Source organism: Oncorhynchus gorbuscha, linkage group LG22, assembly GCF_021184085.1.
Source record: "Oncorhynchus gorbuscha isolate QuinsamMale2020 ecotype Even-year linkage group LG22, OgorEven_v1.0, whole genome shotgun sequence".
Classification (NCBI taxonomy): domain Eukaryota; kingdom Metazoa; phylum Chordata; class Actinopteri; order Salmoniformes; family Salmonidae; genus Oncorhynchus; species Oncorhynchus gorbuscha.
The window spans coordinates 38,570,436-38,589,127 of NC_060194.1; the positions used below are offsets into that span (position 1 = coordinate 38,570,436).

Below are 18,692 nucleotides of genomic sequence, written 5' to 3' on the forward strand. Positions count from 1 at the left end.
TTAATCGTCACATAAATTATGGGTTATGGCCAATGGTTCTAGTCAGTAACAACTAGGGGTAGCTAGGCACTGGAGCGTAAAGGTTTTGAATTGACCGACAATCGCTAGCAGACTGAGCTGTCACAGTCAGCCTGTTTCTTTACCGCCTGCTATGTTAGGTTACAGTCTGGCAAGTGTGGAAGAAGTCACAGTCAAGAGACTCAAGAAGCGACCCGACGTACATTATTTACCACAGTTTTCACTAGCTAGCTAGCCTAGTTAGCTACTTTAACCAACGTTAGTTAGGTTAACAATGTCGTTCATTATGACGAAGAAACATAAATTCAAATTTAAGGTAGATTTCGAGTTGGACGAACTATCTTCTGTTCCCTTTGTCAACGGGGTCTTGTTCTGCAAAGTACGGCTCCAAGACGGTGGCTTTACTGAAGAGTCCTCTCGGTAAGAAACTGCCCTTTCTATTTCATTAAGCTAGTTTACGTTAACTGTTACGTTAAGCAACTCAGGGAGACACAGAGGTGCGACTCGATCGTGGTTAGTTTACTGGCAGTGAGTGGCATTGATCAGTTAGCCAACATTAGCGAGCTAGCTAGCGCCCACACTCAAGAAGACAGTGTGAATAGGAGTGATGTGACTGAATCATCTTTGTTGCTAACTATTAACATAGCAAACAATATCTAATTGAATCAATTATAGAATATGTAGTATTCACAATTGTATGTTGTTTTTACCGCATGTTTCTTATTTTTAGTATAGTTAGCTACCATGGTAGTTAATCTGGCATCTTGTTTTGACTGATGGTGAAGCTGCTTGTCTGATTGATCTGACTGACACCAAAAGACCACCGGTCACGACGTGTGAGGCTTGCTTGATCTATGATATCTGACAATGTATGTATCTTAAAACGTTGAACAAAACGTCTGGCAACGGAAGGTCACTAGATTTCCAATATGAAATGCCAAGAAAATGTGATTTATTTATCATTTTGTTATAACCAATAGTCCAATATCTCAGACTTTAGACTGGCTAGGTTCTTATTGATCAGACTAGTAGTTGCAAAAACTTGCACATCATTCATCCCCAATCCAAGCCTATTTTCAAGGTAAAATTGGAGATATACTTTCATATAACCACACCTGAACACCATTTTTTAAATGTAAAATAAATAAATATGTATTGTTGTCTATAACTTATTTTCTTTGGTGCAAATAAATTAAACCAAACAATAACACAAGCTCTAAACATAACAAACACCCATTAAACACTTAATGGGTGCTGCAAAAACCTCCTATCTTACATTGAACAGCAACAGTTTCAATAGCCCTCATATGAGACTTCAAAGGATGACCCATACAGTTCCAAAAATCTCATTATATCAATCACTCAAAACATCAGTTGATCAACAAGAACTGCTCGCTCTCCAAGCATTCAGAGCCATTGAGACGGCTAGACAGATAAGACCTGGTTTAAAATCAGATCAGTCAAGTTAACAGCATCTTAACAACTTTCTCTGATGTCATCCATTCACACCCTGGAGCATCCCATCCTCAGGATAGGACTTTGTCCATTACATTTTGAACACTCTTTTCCAGAGTGACTCAGAGTGCATACATTTTCATACTTTCTCCACACATGTCGTTGTGTTGCTGGTTCGAGCCCAGGGAGGAGCGAGGAGAGGGACAGAGGCTATACTGTTACACTGGCAATACTAAAGTGCCTATAAGAACATCCAATAGTCAAAGGTTAATAAAATACAAATGGTATTGAGGGAAATAGTCCTATAATAACTACAACCTAAAACTTATTATCTGGGAATATTGAAGACTCGTGTTAAAAGGAACCAGCAGCTTTCATATGTTCTCATGTTCTGAGCAAGGAACTGAAACGTTAGCTTTCTTACGTAGCACATATTGCACTTTTACATTCTTCTCCAACACTTTGTTTTTGCATTATTTAAACCAAATTGAACATGTTTCATTATCTACTTGAGGCTAAATTGAATTTATTGATGTATTATATTAAGTTAAAATAAGTGTTAATTCAGTATTGTTGTAATTTTCATTATTACAAATGCATATTTTTTTTTAAATCGACCGATTAATCGGTATCAGCTTTTTTGGTCCTCCAATAATCGGTTTCGGTATCGGCGTTGAAAAATCATAATCGCTCGACCTCTAATGATGACACACCAGATGTGTTTGATGGATCGTGGGAAAAGAGCAGGAACAGGCTTTTGTAGGCTACAGTCCAAGCTATGTCTTCCAATGGCGCGACTGCTGTCGGCATCCAAAGATGATCCAACCTGAATAAACGCTTGGAGGTAAGGATGACATCAGTGGTGTAGTCTACGGTGATACGGATATCACTTATTATTGATATCTACATAGCGCATTGATGTGAATCACACTGCTGCTCTCTCATTTAGCTATTTGCACCCTACGGATTGTGGTTGTTGTGGATGGCTGTTCACAAATCTAAATTTATATTTGAACCCAATAATGGTTGAATTCAAGAAGTTTAAGCTGCCTATCAATCAAATGAAACCAGTGGACAGCCAGTGAAAAATGTGCTCTTGCAACAGCTGCATAGTGCAGATCCAAGCCTATGGAATAAAAGTGGGGATTTTATTGCTCAATCTAATTCATGCTGATGAAAAAGAAAATCCATAGGCCTAATGGACACATGCTCAAACTTGCACACCTTTGATAGACTTAAAGGGGCAATCTGTAGTTGCTGCATCCATTTTCAGACTTATAAATTATATATATATATATAGCCATTGATTCTTGAAGAATATAACTTAGAAATCCCTCATGAGCTTAGATCAACTGTCACACTCCATGATAACCCAAAATATAACCATGTTTTATTCCAATGTTTGTAAATATTGTAAATGTAAACAAACACGGTATAGCCTCATGTCGCTAAAACAATGTTTTTTATACAATGGAGGCATAGCTCAGTCTATTAATCTGAGAGTGGTTACATTTCTTCCAGGCCCATCCCTCAGCTTTTTACCAAAACAGAGGCGGGGCGATGATTTTATTATTGTTTCATCTGTGGATTTTCCCTTTAAGCAGCTGCATATTATGAAGATATCAAAGTGTCACCAACAAAAAGGTAAACAATAGGCCTATAGCAAATGCAGCATATGACATTCATTCTTCACATGTAAATAGCACTTATTCAGTTTTGCTCAAAGCTTGCCATTCCATGAGTGCAGCATTTATTTTTCAACTCGAATCAATGAGTCCAATCAGTCCTCCATGAGAACAAAATCATAAACAACAGAGTAGGGCTGGCTAATACATCCTTAGTTTTGGGGTCGTTCTCAGGTAAAACAATTTGGCTAATCTATACTTCCATATTTCCAAGTCCTACTCTTGAAGATCAAGAGGTAAAACATTTATTGGAATGACTGGAATTCTTGATAGACTGGTTTTTAATGTAAAGATATCATTTAATCGTATTATTATATGTAGTAGAAAGCAATGGGTTAAAAAAAAGCCTACATAAACAACCCGTAAAGTAAAATTTAACATCCATATATGGCCAGCTATGTAAACTTTAACATTGATTTATCCTGCAAAAATTTTTGTTTTCTTCGAATGCCTCTTAAGGGGAAAGTAATCCAAAAGTAATGGAATGTAATCAGATTACGTTACTGAGTTTGGGTAATCCAAAAGTTACGTTACTGATTCCAATCTTGGACAGGTAACTAGTACCTGTAACAGATTACATTTAGAAATATACCCAACCCTGCTCATATCAACCCACTCAACAGCACGAGCAGGATGGTACTTAAATGAGTCACTCTGGAAAGTAGTGGATACACATCAGGAGCAAGTGTCAGCTCCTAACGTCGACTCGGTTGTCATTCCCCGAGTGACTTTGCCACGGCAACTGCCTGCATTTTTCCAATCATGTAAACATACCATAGAAATAAGAATAAATATTACGGGCCTCCCCATTCAAGTCAATGATGGCATAATGGGTGGACTGGCAGCCATTGCGAGTGTACCTATTCATGGGTTGACTGACAATGTCAAGAAAATCATGTGCGAGCTTCTGGATGGCCAGATTGCTAGCAAGAACAACAAGAAACTGCCATGTGTGGAATCGCAAGTGTCTCGTTTCAGCTTGTTTCATATTGTTATTGATACTGTGTCTTGTTTTGAGGTGTTTTGACTGATTCCATGTCAATGCTAATATTTTGGACAGAAACGGATGTAACTAAGGCTAGGAATGTCAATATAATCAAACTAACAAGGACAATGATAACAAGTCAGTCATAATGCAAGCTAAAAACACGGAGCCTAACATTAGCTAGATAGGTAGCTAGCTAGCCAGCTGCTAGGAAGATGTCATGTCATGCCACTGGAGGAGTGGGTGAGTGACTGACTTTTCCCCCTCATATCGTTTTTCGGTGGCTATACACAGCTAGAGATGCAAGTGTAATTTGGTTAGCTAGCAAGAACTTGAACGACTGTTAGCATATCTCTTGCGTTCACAAATTCCCTCTGGCTATCTACTCTGATTTCAGAGCACTCTCTTCTGAGTGTGCCAGAGTGCAGAATAACTGATGAATTTATGAACGCACAACACCCGCTGAATATGACCATTGTCAGTAAACTAGGGCTTTCACCAACTAAATCGATTGGTCAACATTTTTAAAGTGTATTTTTCCATATATAGATATATGGGGTTTTAATAAAAATCAACTATATGCATTGAGCTTGTCGGATGCTTTAAGCTTACTGTTTGCTGAAATAAGACACAAATGCCGCAAGAGGGAGCCAGAGATCTAGATAACCAGAAGGGGAAAAACTCAAGCTGACCCAACCATTATCCGCCTGCTCTTGCTGGCTTTCGCATATTCTGCCATTACTCTCCTGAAGTTGCCATAATGGGCTACACACGGAGTCAGCAACCTTTCTCATGTAGAATGCCAATATATCTTACCATTTCTACTGATCTGTATGCCAGTTATGGTTTTCATGTGCAAATATTCGTGGAGCAGTTTAATTTAATTTATAATAACATCTTCATATCTCAAAATCGTTGTCATGTGGTTAATCAAAATTCTATCCAAATCTAACTGAAAATGATGCAAACCTAAAAACTAACTTCGATTGCCATTGCCAACTATGTAAAAATAGCCTACATAAAGCCAACAAATAAAAACATTACAGCCTGCAGGGACAAAATATCCTGATAAAAATAAATATCCTTTTATATCACATTGGCTACGCATGGCCTGTATGCAACTAACTTAAAACATTGTTTTAACTTGGGTCCGGCCCAAAGCTTGGCTAGCGAACTTGCAACATTGTAGAAAATATTTTGGTCCCTCAGAGTTTCCCACCAGTGAGCTCGGGACAGACACAAGTGTAGGCTATTTGTGCAAGGGATAAGAAGCAGTGCTTGAGCTCCTGTTCCTTTTATAGAATATTATCTCAGAAGTATTGTGGTACCAGCACCAAAAATTAGTACCAGACCCTGTTTCAGTCCAAGTCAAGCACTGATAAGAAGTAATCAGGTAGGCCTATTTTATGATGTTTCCACTGGATCAGAGCATGATATTTTTCTCTTTCGAAAGGGAGATTTTTTCAAATACATTGAGGAACTATTGTAATTCTCTATGGATGTAAAAACAGACTTCATTGAAGAAAACATTATTTTGAAATACATTAGTGGTGGTGGATTAAGCCAGTCAGAAATGCTATCTCCAAATAGGCACATTTATATGCCTACATTTGTGCTCAGGCAAGAGTCTTTTAAGGTGATAAGGCCCCAGCAGAAACCAGGGCATTCATACTTCTTGCACTTTGCTGATCAGAGCTGTTGTGAAGGTAGTTGTCAAGGAAAGTAGTTTTATTCATGAAGGATTTACTGCCCCCACCTACCGTCAACCAATCATGTCATTGTGGAGCTATACAGAGGCCTCCGCATTGTTACAACATTTGGGAGGCGCATGGTGATTCAGTACGGAGCTTGATTTGTCCTCTGCATGCCTCTGGAGGCTCTGCAATTGCATCAAAACGTCCTTATGGAGCCTCTGACCACATTTTCTGATGTATGTTACCTTAGTGTATGTAAACTTCCAAATTCGACTGTATATATATATATACACACACACAGTTGAAGTCGGAAGTTTACATACACTTACGTTGGAGTCGTTAAAACTCATTTTTCAACCATTCCACTAATTTCTTGTTAACAAACTATAGTTCTGGCAAGTCAGTTAGGACATCTACTTTGTACATGACTCAAGTCATTTTTCCAACAATTGTTTACTACAAGTAATAGTTAGTCAAGAACACTCTAGAGAACATGTAAACTGCCTAACCAGCTCTGCTATGGTGTGCTCTCATTTGTGTCTGAAAGAAGTTAGAAAGCTAGCTAACTTTAGCCAGTTAGCTTGGGTGCTTGGTTGGGACTTTAGCCTGTTAGCTTGGGTGCTTGGTTGGGACTTTAGCCTGTTAGCTTGGGTGCTTGGTTGGGACAAGCATGCAGTGGTAGGCAAGCTGCAGAAGGAAGAGCAGCCTACAATTCCACATAATTTATCAGTGCAATTTTGACGGCCAACTAGCTGAAAAGGTTTGAGAGGGTTTATCTTATGTTCCTTCGTTAGATTTGAATTCATCTTGCTCTGGTTAGCATTAGTTGTTGTTCTTGTTGTTGTTGATTTGTATAACTGAGGGGAGAGACTACTTTTGAATGGTTCTCTGATTAATAGGACTGTAAAAGTTCCCAAAGTTAAGAGGATTCCTGTGGTTTTTACATATTTGCAGATATCGATTCAGTTGTATTTTGTGGCTTTTGGCGAATACGTTCTAATGATATAAAGTCTCGCTGTTGCAACTGCCTGTAAACACACAGTCCTGTCCACTGAATGATGGCAGGCCCATGTGGGAAGTGGCTTGTTTGTATAAAGGCCTACTGTAGCTCTGATTGCCTATGGCGCACCGTTCTGTGTACACTCCCGTTCTGGACGAGATCAAAGTTTTTTATTCAGTTTTATTTACTGCAGTGTCTATTGATTGTCTAAACGCATGGCCAGAAAAGCCCCAGTATACATAATTCACAAACATTCTAAGAATTTATGAAAATGTTAAAATGACTATACAGTATCTAAGTACTCGCTTGTCAGAAAATGTTTTTAAAAAGTGTAATATTCTTCCTCGGGGTGTATATGAACATATTTGAATAAGATCAGTTCCACTTTAAATGACACCCTTTCAAATTAGTGGATTCTGCTATTTAAGCCACACCCTTTGCTGACAAGTGTATAAAATTGATCACACAGCCATACAAACACCATAGAAAAACATTGGCAATAGAATGGCCTTACTGAAGAGCTCAGTGACTTTCAACGTGGTATCGTCATAGGGTGCCATCTTTCCAACAAGTCAGTTCGTCAAAGTTCTGTCCTGCTAGAGCTGCCCCGGGTAAACTGTAAGTGCTGTTATTGTGAATTGGAAATGTCTAGGAGCAACAACGGCTCAGCTGCAAAGTGGTAGACCACACAAGTTCTCAGAACAGGACCGCCGAGTGCCGAAGCGTGTACCGCGTAAAAATCGACTGTGCTCGGTTGCAACACACACTACTGAGTTCCAAACTGCCTCTGGTAGCAACGTCAGCACAATAACTTTTTGTCGGGAGCTTCATGAAATGGGTTTCTATGGCCGAGCAGTCTCACACAAGCCTAAAATCAACATGCGCAATGCCAATTGTCGGCTGGAGTGGCTTAAAGATTGCCGCCATTTGGACTCTGGAGCCGTGGAAACGCGTTCTCTGGATAGATGAGTCCCGCTCCACCATCTGGCAGTCCGACTGACTAATTTGGCGAATGCCAAGAGAATGCTACCTCCCCGAATGTATAGTAACAACCGTAAAGTTTAGTCCGGGAGAAATAATGTTCTGAGGCTGTTTTTCATGGTTTGGCTCCTTATTTCCAGTGAAGAGAAACCTTAACTCTACAGCATACAATGACATACTAGACAATTCTGTTTGGTGAAGGCCCTTTCCTGTTTCAGCATGACAATGCCCCGTACACAAAGCAAGGTCAATACAGAAATGGTTTGTCGAGATCGGTGTGGAAGAACATGACTGTTGTGCACAGAGCCCTGACCTCAACTCCATCGAACACCTTTGAGATGAATTGGAATGCAGACTGCAAGCCAGGCCTAATCGCCCAACATCAGTGCCCGACCTCACTAATGCTCTTGTGGCTGAATGGAAGCAAGTCCCCGCAGCAATGTTGTAACATCTAGTGGAAAGCCTTCACAGAAGAGAGGAGGCTGTTGTAGCAGCAAAGGGGGGGACCAACTCCATATTAATGCACATGATTTTGTAATGTAGTGTGTCTTGTTTTGTAGAAAAATATGTTTTTCCATCTTCTTAGGCTCATCCGAACATACACACACACACAGGCCATTAGCCCCCTATGAGTCACTGAATGTGTGATGGAAAATCACGGCAGCGTAGCCTAGTGGTTAGAGCGTTGGACTAGTAACCGAAAGGTTGCGAGTTCAAACCCCTGAGCTGACAAGGTACAAATCTGTCATTCTGCCCCTGAACAGGCAGTTAACCCACTGTTCACAGGCCGTCATTGAAAATAAGAATATGTTCTTAACTGACTTGCCTGGTTAAATAAAGGTTAAAAAAAAATATATATATATATGATTATTTTAAATACTTTTTACTAGTACCTATCTGCTTTGGCTGACAGCTATTTTTACCTCTCCTGCTCCCCAGTTGGGAATCATCAACTATTTATTTAACCTTTATTTAACTAGGCAAGTCAGTTAAAATAACACATTCTCATTTGCAATGACAGCCTAGGAACAGTGGGTTAATTGCCTCTTTCAGGGGCAGAACAACAGATTTTTAACTTGTCCGCTCGGGGATTCAATCTAGTAACCTTTCGGTTACTGGCCCAACACTCTAACCACTAGGCCACCAAACTATATGTTTGTCACCTGCATTAAGGCTGAAACACCATATATATCCCTTGTTCTAAAGAGTCAATGCGTGTTCTTCACCACCATGGTATTTCAGAATCTATCATTCACTTACTTAGAGCATGGGAGAGTTTGTGTTCTTTTACCTTCAGGGTATTTATGTTCTGTGGCGTAACTGTCACACCCATTCCAGAGAACAGCACACAGGATCTTGTCATTAACTGTGGTGTCTTTATTGACATATATTTATTTTAGCCATGAATCAGATCTAGGGATTCATGTGTATTGTAGCTAAACATTCCAATCAACTGTATGTGTGCGCATGCGTGTGCATGTGTCTGTGTCTATCAGGATTGGACTCAATTCAAATTGAAGGCAGTCAATTCAGGAAGTAAACTAAAATGAGAAGATATTTATTTGAAAAGATTTGTCTATACATGATCTATGTGTTTTCAGTCTTGGGGTTATTTTGCTACAAGTTATGTATGTGTGTCTTCTCCAGGGAGCAGGTCCAGGCTAACTGTGTGCGCTGGAGGAAGAGGTTCTCCTTCCTGTGTAAGATGAGTGCCAACGCTGGGACAGGAGTACTGGACCCCTGTGTGTGCCGGGTGTCTGTGCGCAAGGTACAGGACTCACTACAACAACTCTGTCAAAGCAATGTGAATGCTGTGTCAAGTTTAACTGCCTACAAGAATAGTCCAACTACTACGTATAGGTCTACTACTACTACTGTAGATTCTAGAACAGTCTACTAATAGGTCTACTACTGTAGATTCTAGAACAGACTACTATTAGGTCTACTACTACTACTGTAGATTCTAGAACAGTCTACTAATAGGTCTACTACTACTGTAGATTCTAGAACAGACTACTAATAGGTCTACTACTGTAGATTCTAGAACAGACTACTAATAGGTCTACTACTACTACTGTAGATTCTAGAACAGACTACTATTAGGTCTACTACTGTAGATTCTAGAACAGACTACTAATAGGTCTACTACTACTACTGTAGATTCTAGAACAGACTACTATTAGGTCTACTACTACTACTGTAGATTCTAGAACAGTCTACTAATAGGTCTACTACTACTACTGTAGATTCTAGAACAGTCTAATAGGTCTACTACTACTGTAGATTCTAGAACAGACTACTAATTGGTATACTACTACTACTGTAGATTCTATAACAGACTACTAATTGGTATACTACTACTACTGTAGATTCTAGAACAGTCTAATAGGTCTACTACTACTACTGTAGATTCTAGAACAGACTACTAATTGGTATACTACTACTGTAGATTCTAGAACAGACTACTAATAGGTCTACTACTACTGTAGATTCTATAACAGACTACTAATTGGTATACTACTACTACTGTAGATTCTAGAACAGACTACTAATTGGTATTCTACTACTACTGTAGATTCTAGAACAGACTACTAATTGGTATACTACTACTGTAGATTCTAGAACAGACTACTAATTGGTATACTACTACTACTGTAGATTCTAGAACAGACTACTAATTGGTATACTACTACTACTGTAGATTCTAGAACAGACTACTAATTGGTATACTACTACTATTGTAGATTCTAGAACAGACTACTAATTGGTATACTACTACTACTGTAGATTCTAGAACAGTCTAATAGGTCTACTACTACTACTGTAGATTCTAGAACAGACTACTAATTGGTATACTACTACTACTACTGTAGATTCTAGAACAGACTACTAATTGGTATACTACTACTACTGTAGATTCTAGAACAGACTACTAATTGGTATACTACTACTACTGTAGATTCTAGAACAGTCTAATAGGTCTACTACTACTACTGTAGATTCTAGAACAGACTACTAATTGGTATACTACTACTACTGTAGATTCTAGAACAGACTACTAATAGGTCTACTACTACTACTGTAGATTCTAGAACAGACTACTAATTGGTATACTACTACTGTAGATTCTAGAACAGACTACTAATTGGTATACTACTACTACTGTAGATTCTAGAACAGACTACTAATTGGTATACTACTACTACTGTAGATTCTAGAACAGACTACTAATTGGTATACTACTACTACTACTACTGTAGATTCTAGAACAGACTACTAATTGGTATACTACTACTACTGTAGATTCTAGAACAGACTACTAATTGGTATACTACTACTACTGTAGATTCTAAAACAGACTACTAATTGCTATACTACTACTACTGTAGATTCTAGAACAGACTACTAATTGGTATACTACTACTGTAGATTCTAGAACAGACTACTAATTGGTATACTACTACTATTGTAGATTCTAGAACAGACTACTAATTGGTATACTACTACTACTGTAGATTCTAGAACAGACTACTAATTGGTATACTACTACTGTCATGCAGGTGAAAGAGGACCCAAAAGCGACTTAACAGAAACAGAGTTTATTTAAGTCCAAACAGGGAATAACAGAAATCCTCTAGTCTGTAGAGGGGAATAACTGGAGAAGCGGCCACAGACTGCAGGTCGCTTCGGGTAGGCGCAGGCCGTAGTAGACAGAGACACCTGCTCACACGCAGCATCTGATGAAGGCAAAAAACACGACAGGACAGGGCGATACACAATCACAGCAAAAACACGACAGGACAGGGCGAAACGCAATCACAGCATGGTGAATACTAAACAAGGAACCGACGGGACAGGAACGGAACACAAAGGAATAAATAGGGACTCTAATCAGGGGAAAGGATCGGGAACAGGTGTGGGAAGACTAAATGATGATTAGGGGAATAGGAACAGCTGGGAGCAGGAACGGAACGATAGAGAGAAGAGAGAGCGAGAGAGTGAGAGGGGAGGGGGAGAGAGAGGGATAGAAAGAGGGAAAGAACCCAATAAGACCAGCAGAGGGAAACGAACAGAATGGGGAGCACAGGGACAAGACATGATAATAAATGACAAACATGACAGTACCCCCCACTCACCGAGCGCCTCCTGGCGCACTCGAGGAGGAATCCTGGCGGCAACGGAGGAAATCATCGATGAGTGAACGGTCCAGCACGTCCCGAGACGGAACCCAACTCCTCTCCTCAGGACCGTAACCCTCCCAATCCACTAAGTATTGGTGACCCCGTCCCCGAGAACGCATGTCCATGATCTTATGTACCTTGTAAATAGGTGCGCTCTCGACAAGGACGGGAGGGGGAGGGAAGACGAACGGGGGTGCGAAGAAAGGGCTTAACACAGGAGACATGGAAGACAGGATGGACGCGACGAAGATGTCGCGGAAGAAGCAGTCGCACAGCGACAGGATTGACGACCTGGGAGACACGGAACGGACCAATGAACCGCGGAGTCAACTTACGAGAAGCTGTCGTAAGAGGAAGGTTGCGAGTGGAAAGCCACACTCTCTGGCCGCAACAATACCTTGGACTCTTAATCCTGCGTTTATTGGCGGCTCTCACCGTCTGTGCCCTGTAACGGCAAAGTGCAGACCTCACCCTCCTCCAGGTGCGCTCACAACGTTGGACAAACGCTTGAGCGGAGGGAACGCTGGACTCGGCAAGCTGGGATGAGAACAGAGGAGGCTGGTAACCCAGACTACTCTGAAACGGAGATAACCCGGTAGCAGACGAAGGAAGCGAATTGTGAGCGTATTCTGCCCAGGGAGCTGTTCTGCCCAAGACGCAGGGTTTCTGAAAGAAAGGCTGCGTAGTATGCGACCAATCGTCTGATTGGCCCTCTCTGCTTGACCGTTAGACTGGGGATGAAACCCGGAAGAGAGACTGACGGACGCACCAATCAAACGACAGAACTCCCTCCAAAACTGTGACGTGAATTGCGGGCCTCTGTCTGAAACGGCGTCTAACGGAAGGCCATGAATTCTGAATACATTCTCAATAATGATTTGTGCCGTCTCCTTAGCGGAAGGAAGTTTAGCGAGGGAATGAAATGTGCCGCCTTAGAGAACCTATCGACAACCGTAAGAATCACAGTCTTCCCCGCAGACAAAGGCAGACCGGTAATGAAGTCTAAGGCGATGTGAGACCATGGTCGAGAAGGAATGGGGAGCGGTCTGAGACGACCGGCAGGAGGAGAGTTACCCGACTTAGTCTGCGCGCAGTCCGAACAAGCAGCCACGAAACGGCGCGTGTCACGCTCCTGAGTCGGCCACCAAAAGCGCTGGCGAATAGACGCAAGAGTGCCTCGAACACCGGGATGACCAGCTAACTTGGCAGAGTGAGCCCACTGAAGAACAGCCAGACGAGTGGAAACAGGAACGAAAAGGAGGTTACTAGGACAAGCGCGCGGCGACGCAGTGTGCGTGAGTGCTTGCTTAACCTGTCTTTCAATTCCCCAGACTGTTAACCCGACAACACGCCCATAAGGAAGAATCCCCTCGGGATCAGTAGAAGCCACAGAAGAACTAAACAGACGGGATAAGGCATCAGGCTTGGTGTTCTTGCTACCCGGACGGTAAGAAATCACAAACTCGAAACGAGCGAAAAACAACGCCCAACGAGCTTGACGGGCATTAAGTCGTTTGGCAGAACGGATGTACTCAAGGTTCTTATGGTCTGTCCAAACGACAAAAGGAACGGTCGCCCCTCCAACCACTGTCGCCATTCGCCTAGGGCTAAGCGGATGGCGAGCAGTTCACGGTTACCCACATCATAGTTGCGCTCAGATGGCGACAGGCGATGAGAAAAATAAGCGCAAGGATGAACCTTATCGTCAGACTGGAAGCGCTGGGATAGAATGGCTCCCACGCCTACCTCTGAAGCGTCAACCTCGACAATGAATTGTCTAGTGACGTCAGGAGTAACGAGGATAGGAGCGGACGTAAAACGTTCTTTAAGAAGATCAAAAGCTCCCTGGGCGGAACCGGACCACTTAAAACACGTCTTGACAGAAGTAAGAGCTGTGAGAGGGGCAGCAACTTGACCGAAATTACGAATGAAACGCCGATAGAAATTAGCGAAACCTAAAAAGCGCTGCAACTCGACACGTGACCTTGGAACGGGCCAATCACTGACAGCTTGGACCTTAGCGGAATCCATCTGAATGCCTTCAGCGGAAATAACGGAACCGAGAAAAGTAACGGAGGAGACATGAAAAGAGCACTTCTCAGCCTTTACGTAGAGACAATTCTCTAAAAGGCGCTGTAGAACACGTCGAACGTGCTGAACATGAATCTCGAGTGACGGAGAAAAAATCAGGATATCGTCAAGATAGACAAAAACAAAGATGTTCAGCATGTCTCTCAGAACATCATTAACTAATGCCTGAAAAACAGCTGGCGCATTGGCGAGACCGAACGGCAGAACCCGGTACTCAAAATGCCCTAACGGAGTGTTAAACGCCGTTTTCCACTCGTCCCCCTCTCTGATGCGCACGAGATGGTAAGCGTTACGAAGGTCCAACTTAGTAAAGCACCTGGCTCCCTGCAGAATCTCGAAGGCTGATGACATAAGGGGAAGCGGATAACGATTCTTAACCGTTATGTCATTCAGCCCTCGATAATCCACGCAGGGCGCAGAGTACCGTCCTTCTTCTTAACAAAAAGAACCCCGCCCCGGCCGGAGAAGAAGAAGGCACTATGGTACCGGCGTCAAGAGACACAGACAAATAATCCTCGAGAGCCTTACGTTCGGGAGCCGACAGAGAGTATAGTCTACCTCGAGGAGGAGTGGTCCCCGGAAGGAGATCAATACTACAATCATACGACCGGTGAGGAGGAAGGGAGTTGGCTCGGGACCGACTGAAGACCGTGCGCAGATCATGATATTCCTCCGGCACTCCTGTCAAATCGCCAGGTTCCTCCTGAGAAGTAGGGACAGAAGAAACGGGAGGGATGGCAGACATTAAACACTTCACATGACAAGAAACGTTCCAGGATAGGATAGAATTACTAGACCAATTAATAGAAGGATTATGACATACTAGCCAGGGATGACCCAAAACAACAGGTGTAAACGGTGAACGGAAAATCAAAAAAGAAATAGTCTCACTGTGGTTACCAGATACTGTGAGAGTTAAAGGTAGTGTCTCAAATTTGATACTGGGAAGATGACTACCATCTAAGGCAAACATGGGCGTAGGCCTGTCTAACGGTCTGAAAGGAATGTTATGTTTCCGAACCCATGCTTCGTCCATGAAACAACCCTCCGCCCCAGAGTCAATCAAGGCACTGCATGTAGCACCCGAACCGGTCCAGCGTAGATGGACCGACATAGTAGTACAAGATCTAGATGAAGGGACCTGAGTAGTAGCGCTCACCAGTAGCCCTCCGCTTACTGATGGGCTCTGGCCTCTTACTGGACATGAATTAACAAAATGTCCAGCAACTCCGCAATAGAGGCACAGGCGGTTGGTGATCCTCCGTTCCCTCTCCTTAGTCGAGATGCGAATCCCTCCCAGCTGCATGGGCTCAGTCTCAAAGCCAGAGGAGGGAGATGGTTGCGATGCGGAGCAGGGAAACACCGTTGATGCGAGCTCTCTTCCACGAGCCCGGTGACGAAGATCTACCCGTCGTTCTATGCGGATGGCGAGAGCAATCAAAGAGTCCACATCTGATGGAACCTCCCGGGAGAGAATCTCATCCTTAACCACTGCGTGGAGTCCCTCCAGAAAACGAGCGAGCAGCGCCGGCTCGTTCCACTCACTAGAGGCAGCAAGAGTGCGAAACTCAATAGAATAATCCGTTATGGACCGTTCACCTTGGCATAAGGAAGCCAGGGCCCTAGAAGCCTCCCTACCAAAAACTGAACGGTCAAAAACCCGAATCATCTCCTCTTTAAAGTTCTGGAACTTGTTAGAGCAATCAGCCCTTGCCTCCCAGATAGCTGTGCCCCATTCTCGAGCCCGGCCAGTAAGGAGTGAAATGACGTAAGCAACCCGAGCTCTCTCTCTAGAGTATGTGTTGGGTTGGAGAGAGAACACAATCTCACACTGCGTGAGAAAGGAGCGGCACTCAGTGGGCTGCCCGGAGTAGCAAGGTGGGTTATTAACCCTAGGTTCTGGAGGCTCGGCAGGCCAGGAAGTAACAGGTGGCACGAGACGTAGACTCTGGAACTGTCCAGAGAGGTCGGAAACCTGAGCGGCCAGGTTCTCCACGGCATGGCGAGCAGCAGACAATTCCTGCTCGTGTCTGCCGAGCATGGCTCCTTGGATCTCGACGGCAGTGTAACGAGCGTCTGAAGTCGCTGGGTCCATTCCTTGGTCGGTTCCTTCTGTCATGCAGGTGAAAGAGGACCCAAAAGCGACTTAACAGAAACAGAGTTTATTTAAGTCCAAACAGGGAATAACAGAAATCCTCTAGTCTGTAGAGGGAATAACTGGAGAAGCGGCCACAGACTGCAGGTCGCTTCGGGTAGGCGCAGGCCGTAGTAGACAGAGACACCTGCTCACACGCAGCATCTGATGAAGGCAAAAAACACGACAGGACAGGGCGATACACAATCACAGCAAAAACACGACAGGACAGGGCGAAACGCAATCACAGCATGGTGAATACTAAACAAGGAACCGACGGGACAGGAACGGAACACAAAGGAATAAATAGGGACTCTAATCAGGGGAAAGGATCGGGAACAGGTGTGGGAAGACTAAATGATGATTAGGGGAATAGGAACAGCTGGGAGCAGGAACGGAACGATAGAGAGAAGAGAGAGCGAGAGAGTGAGAGGGGGGGGGAGAGAGAGGGATAGAAAGAGGGAAAGAACCCAATAAGACCAGCAGAGGGAAACGAACAGAATGGGGAGCACAGGGACAAGACATGATAATAAATGACAAACATGACAACTACTACTACTGTAGATTCTAGAACAGACTACTAATTGGTATACTACTACTACTGTAGATTCTAGAACAGACTACTAATTGGTATACTACTACTACTGTAGATTCTAGAACAGACTACTAATTGGCATACTACTACTACTGTAGATTCTAGAACAGTCTAATAGGTCTACTACTACTACTACTGTAGATTCTAGAACAGACTACTAATTGGTATACTACTACTACTGTAGATTCTAGAACAGACTACTATTAGGTCTACTACTACTTCTGTAGATTCTATAACAGACTACTAATTGGTATACTACTGCTACTGTAGATTCTACAACAGACTACTAATTGGTATACTACTACTGTAGATTCTATAACAGACTACTAATTGGTATACTACTACTACTGTAGATTCTAGAACAGACTACTAATTGGTATACTACAGGATATGTCAGGATACATCACTGACACCTTTGCTGCAAGTGTGTTTTGACAAAAGTGTTTCTGTAGCTTCGTTGTTGTTACACACAAAGATGGTCATTTTGGATTGATAACTACTTTCCCTTATCTGTTTTTAGGAAATGAAGGGTGGAAAGACCTTTGCAAAGGTAATATTTTGCTCTTGAATTCATAGTCCCTAGTCCCTAACCAAGTTATACTGTATAAAAAGAGCTGTGATGAGAACAACAACTTTAACGCAATGATTTTTATCTGCAACAAGTCAATTTGGGGGAAACGCACCAGTGGTGAGAAAATTCGCATATTTTCTTTAATGCCGATTTTTTTTTTATATCCGCATGAAAATCTATCGCCAATTGGATGGAAACCTAGCTAGTGACAAACTAGCCATACTGGCATTTTAGAAGTAAATAAATAACTGAACATTCTTATCCTAATACAAATTACTGTTCGTCATTTAACACCTGATATGAGAATATCACTAAAGAATGAGGTCACCACTACCTCATGACTCATTCTTAAAAGGATAGTGCATTGATAGTATGGGAATACTTCCTAGTTTTTGCCCTTCTACAGTAGCTTCTTATGTTTGTGATTGTTATAAGCAGGCTCTGGGTCTACTACTACAACAGAGTGCTCTGTATTACAACTCTGTGGAACTGAGGCTCTGTTGCCAAGCTGTTTCTATAAACCTGAATATATCTGTTCTCACTCTCCTCTGTAGCTGGGTTTTGCTGACCTGAACCTGTCAGAGTTTGCTGGCTCTGGCAGCACCACGCGGCGATGTCTACTAGAGGGTTACGATACCAAGAACACCAGACAGGACAACTCCATACTCAAGGTACAATTCAATCCAGTTAGACAGTCCTCCAGAACATTCCCACCAGTCCACAACTCCCTTCAGGAAGTTACAGTACGGGACTAGAGTCTGTCCTACTATGCCACACCCTACTTGGCTCTGTTCTACTACTCTAGAATGGGTTGCCCTACTTGGCTCTGTGTCTACTACTCTAGAATGGGTTGCTCTACTTGGCTCTGATTCTACTACTCTAGAATGGGTTGCTCTACTTGGCTCTGTCTACTACTCTAGAATGGGTTGCTCTACTTGGCTCTGATTCTACTACTCTAGAATGGGTTGCTCTACTTGGCTCTGTCTACTACTCTAGAATGGGTTGCTCTACTTGGCTCTGTCTACTACTCTAGAATGGGTTGCTCTACTTGGCTCTGATTCTACTACTCTAGAATCTAGAATGTTTGCTCTACTTGCTCTGTCTACTTGAATGGGTTTCTCTCTTGTCTGATTCTACTACTCTAGAATGGGTTGCTCTACTTGGCTCTGTCTACTTTTCTAGAATTGGTTGCTCTACTTGGCTCTGTCTACTACTCTAGAATGGGTTGCTCTACTTGGCTCTGTTCTACTACTCTAGAATGGGTTGCTCTACTTGGCTCTGTTCTAATACTCTAGAATGGGT

At 42.6% G+C, this 18,692-nt stretch overlaps 1 protein-coding gene across 1 annotated transcript in view; it reads left to right on the forward strand.

Moving 5' to 3' along the window:
- The window catches only part of LOC124010146 (protein FAM102B-like), a 35,756-nt gene continuing 17,064 nt past the window's right edge, over positions 1-18,692 (forward strand). Inside the window, exons 1-4 of the mRNA XM_046322523.1 lie at positions 1-438; positions 9,466-9,586; positions 17,340-17,369; positions 17,945-18,061. Coding sequence (XP_046178479.1) covers positions 293-438; positions 9,466-9,586; positions 17,340-17,369; positions 17,945-18,061 — 414 coding nt within the window. The 5' untranslated portion in view covers positions 1-292. The remainder of the gene's footprint in view (positions 439-9,465; positions 9,587-17,339; positions 17,370-17,944; positions 18,062-18,692) is intronic.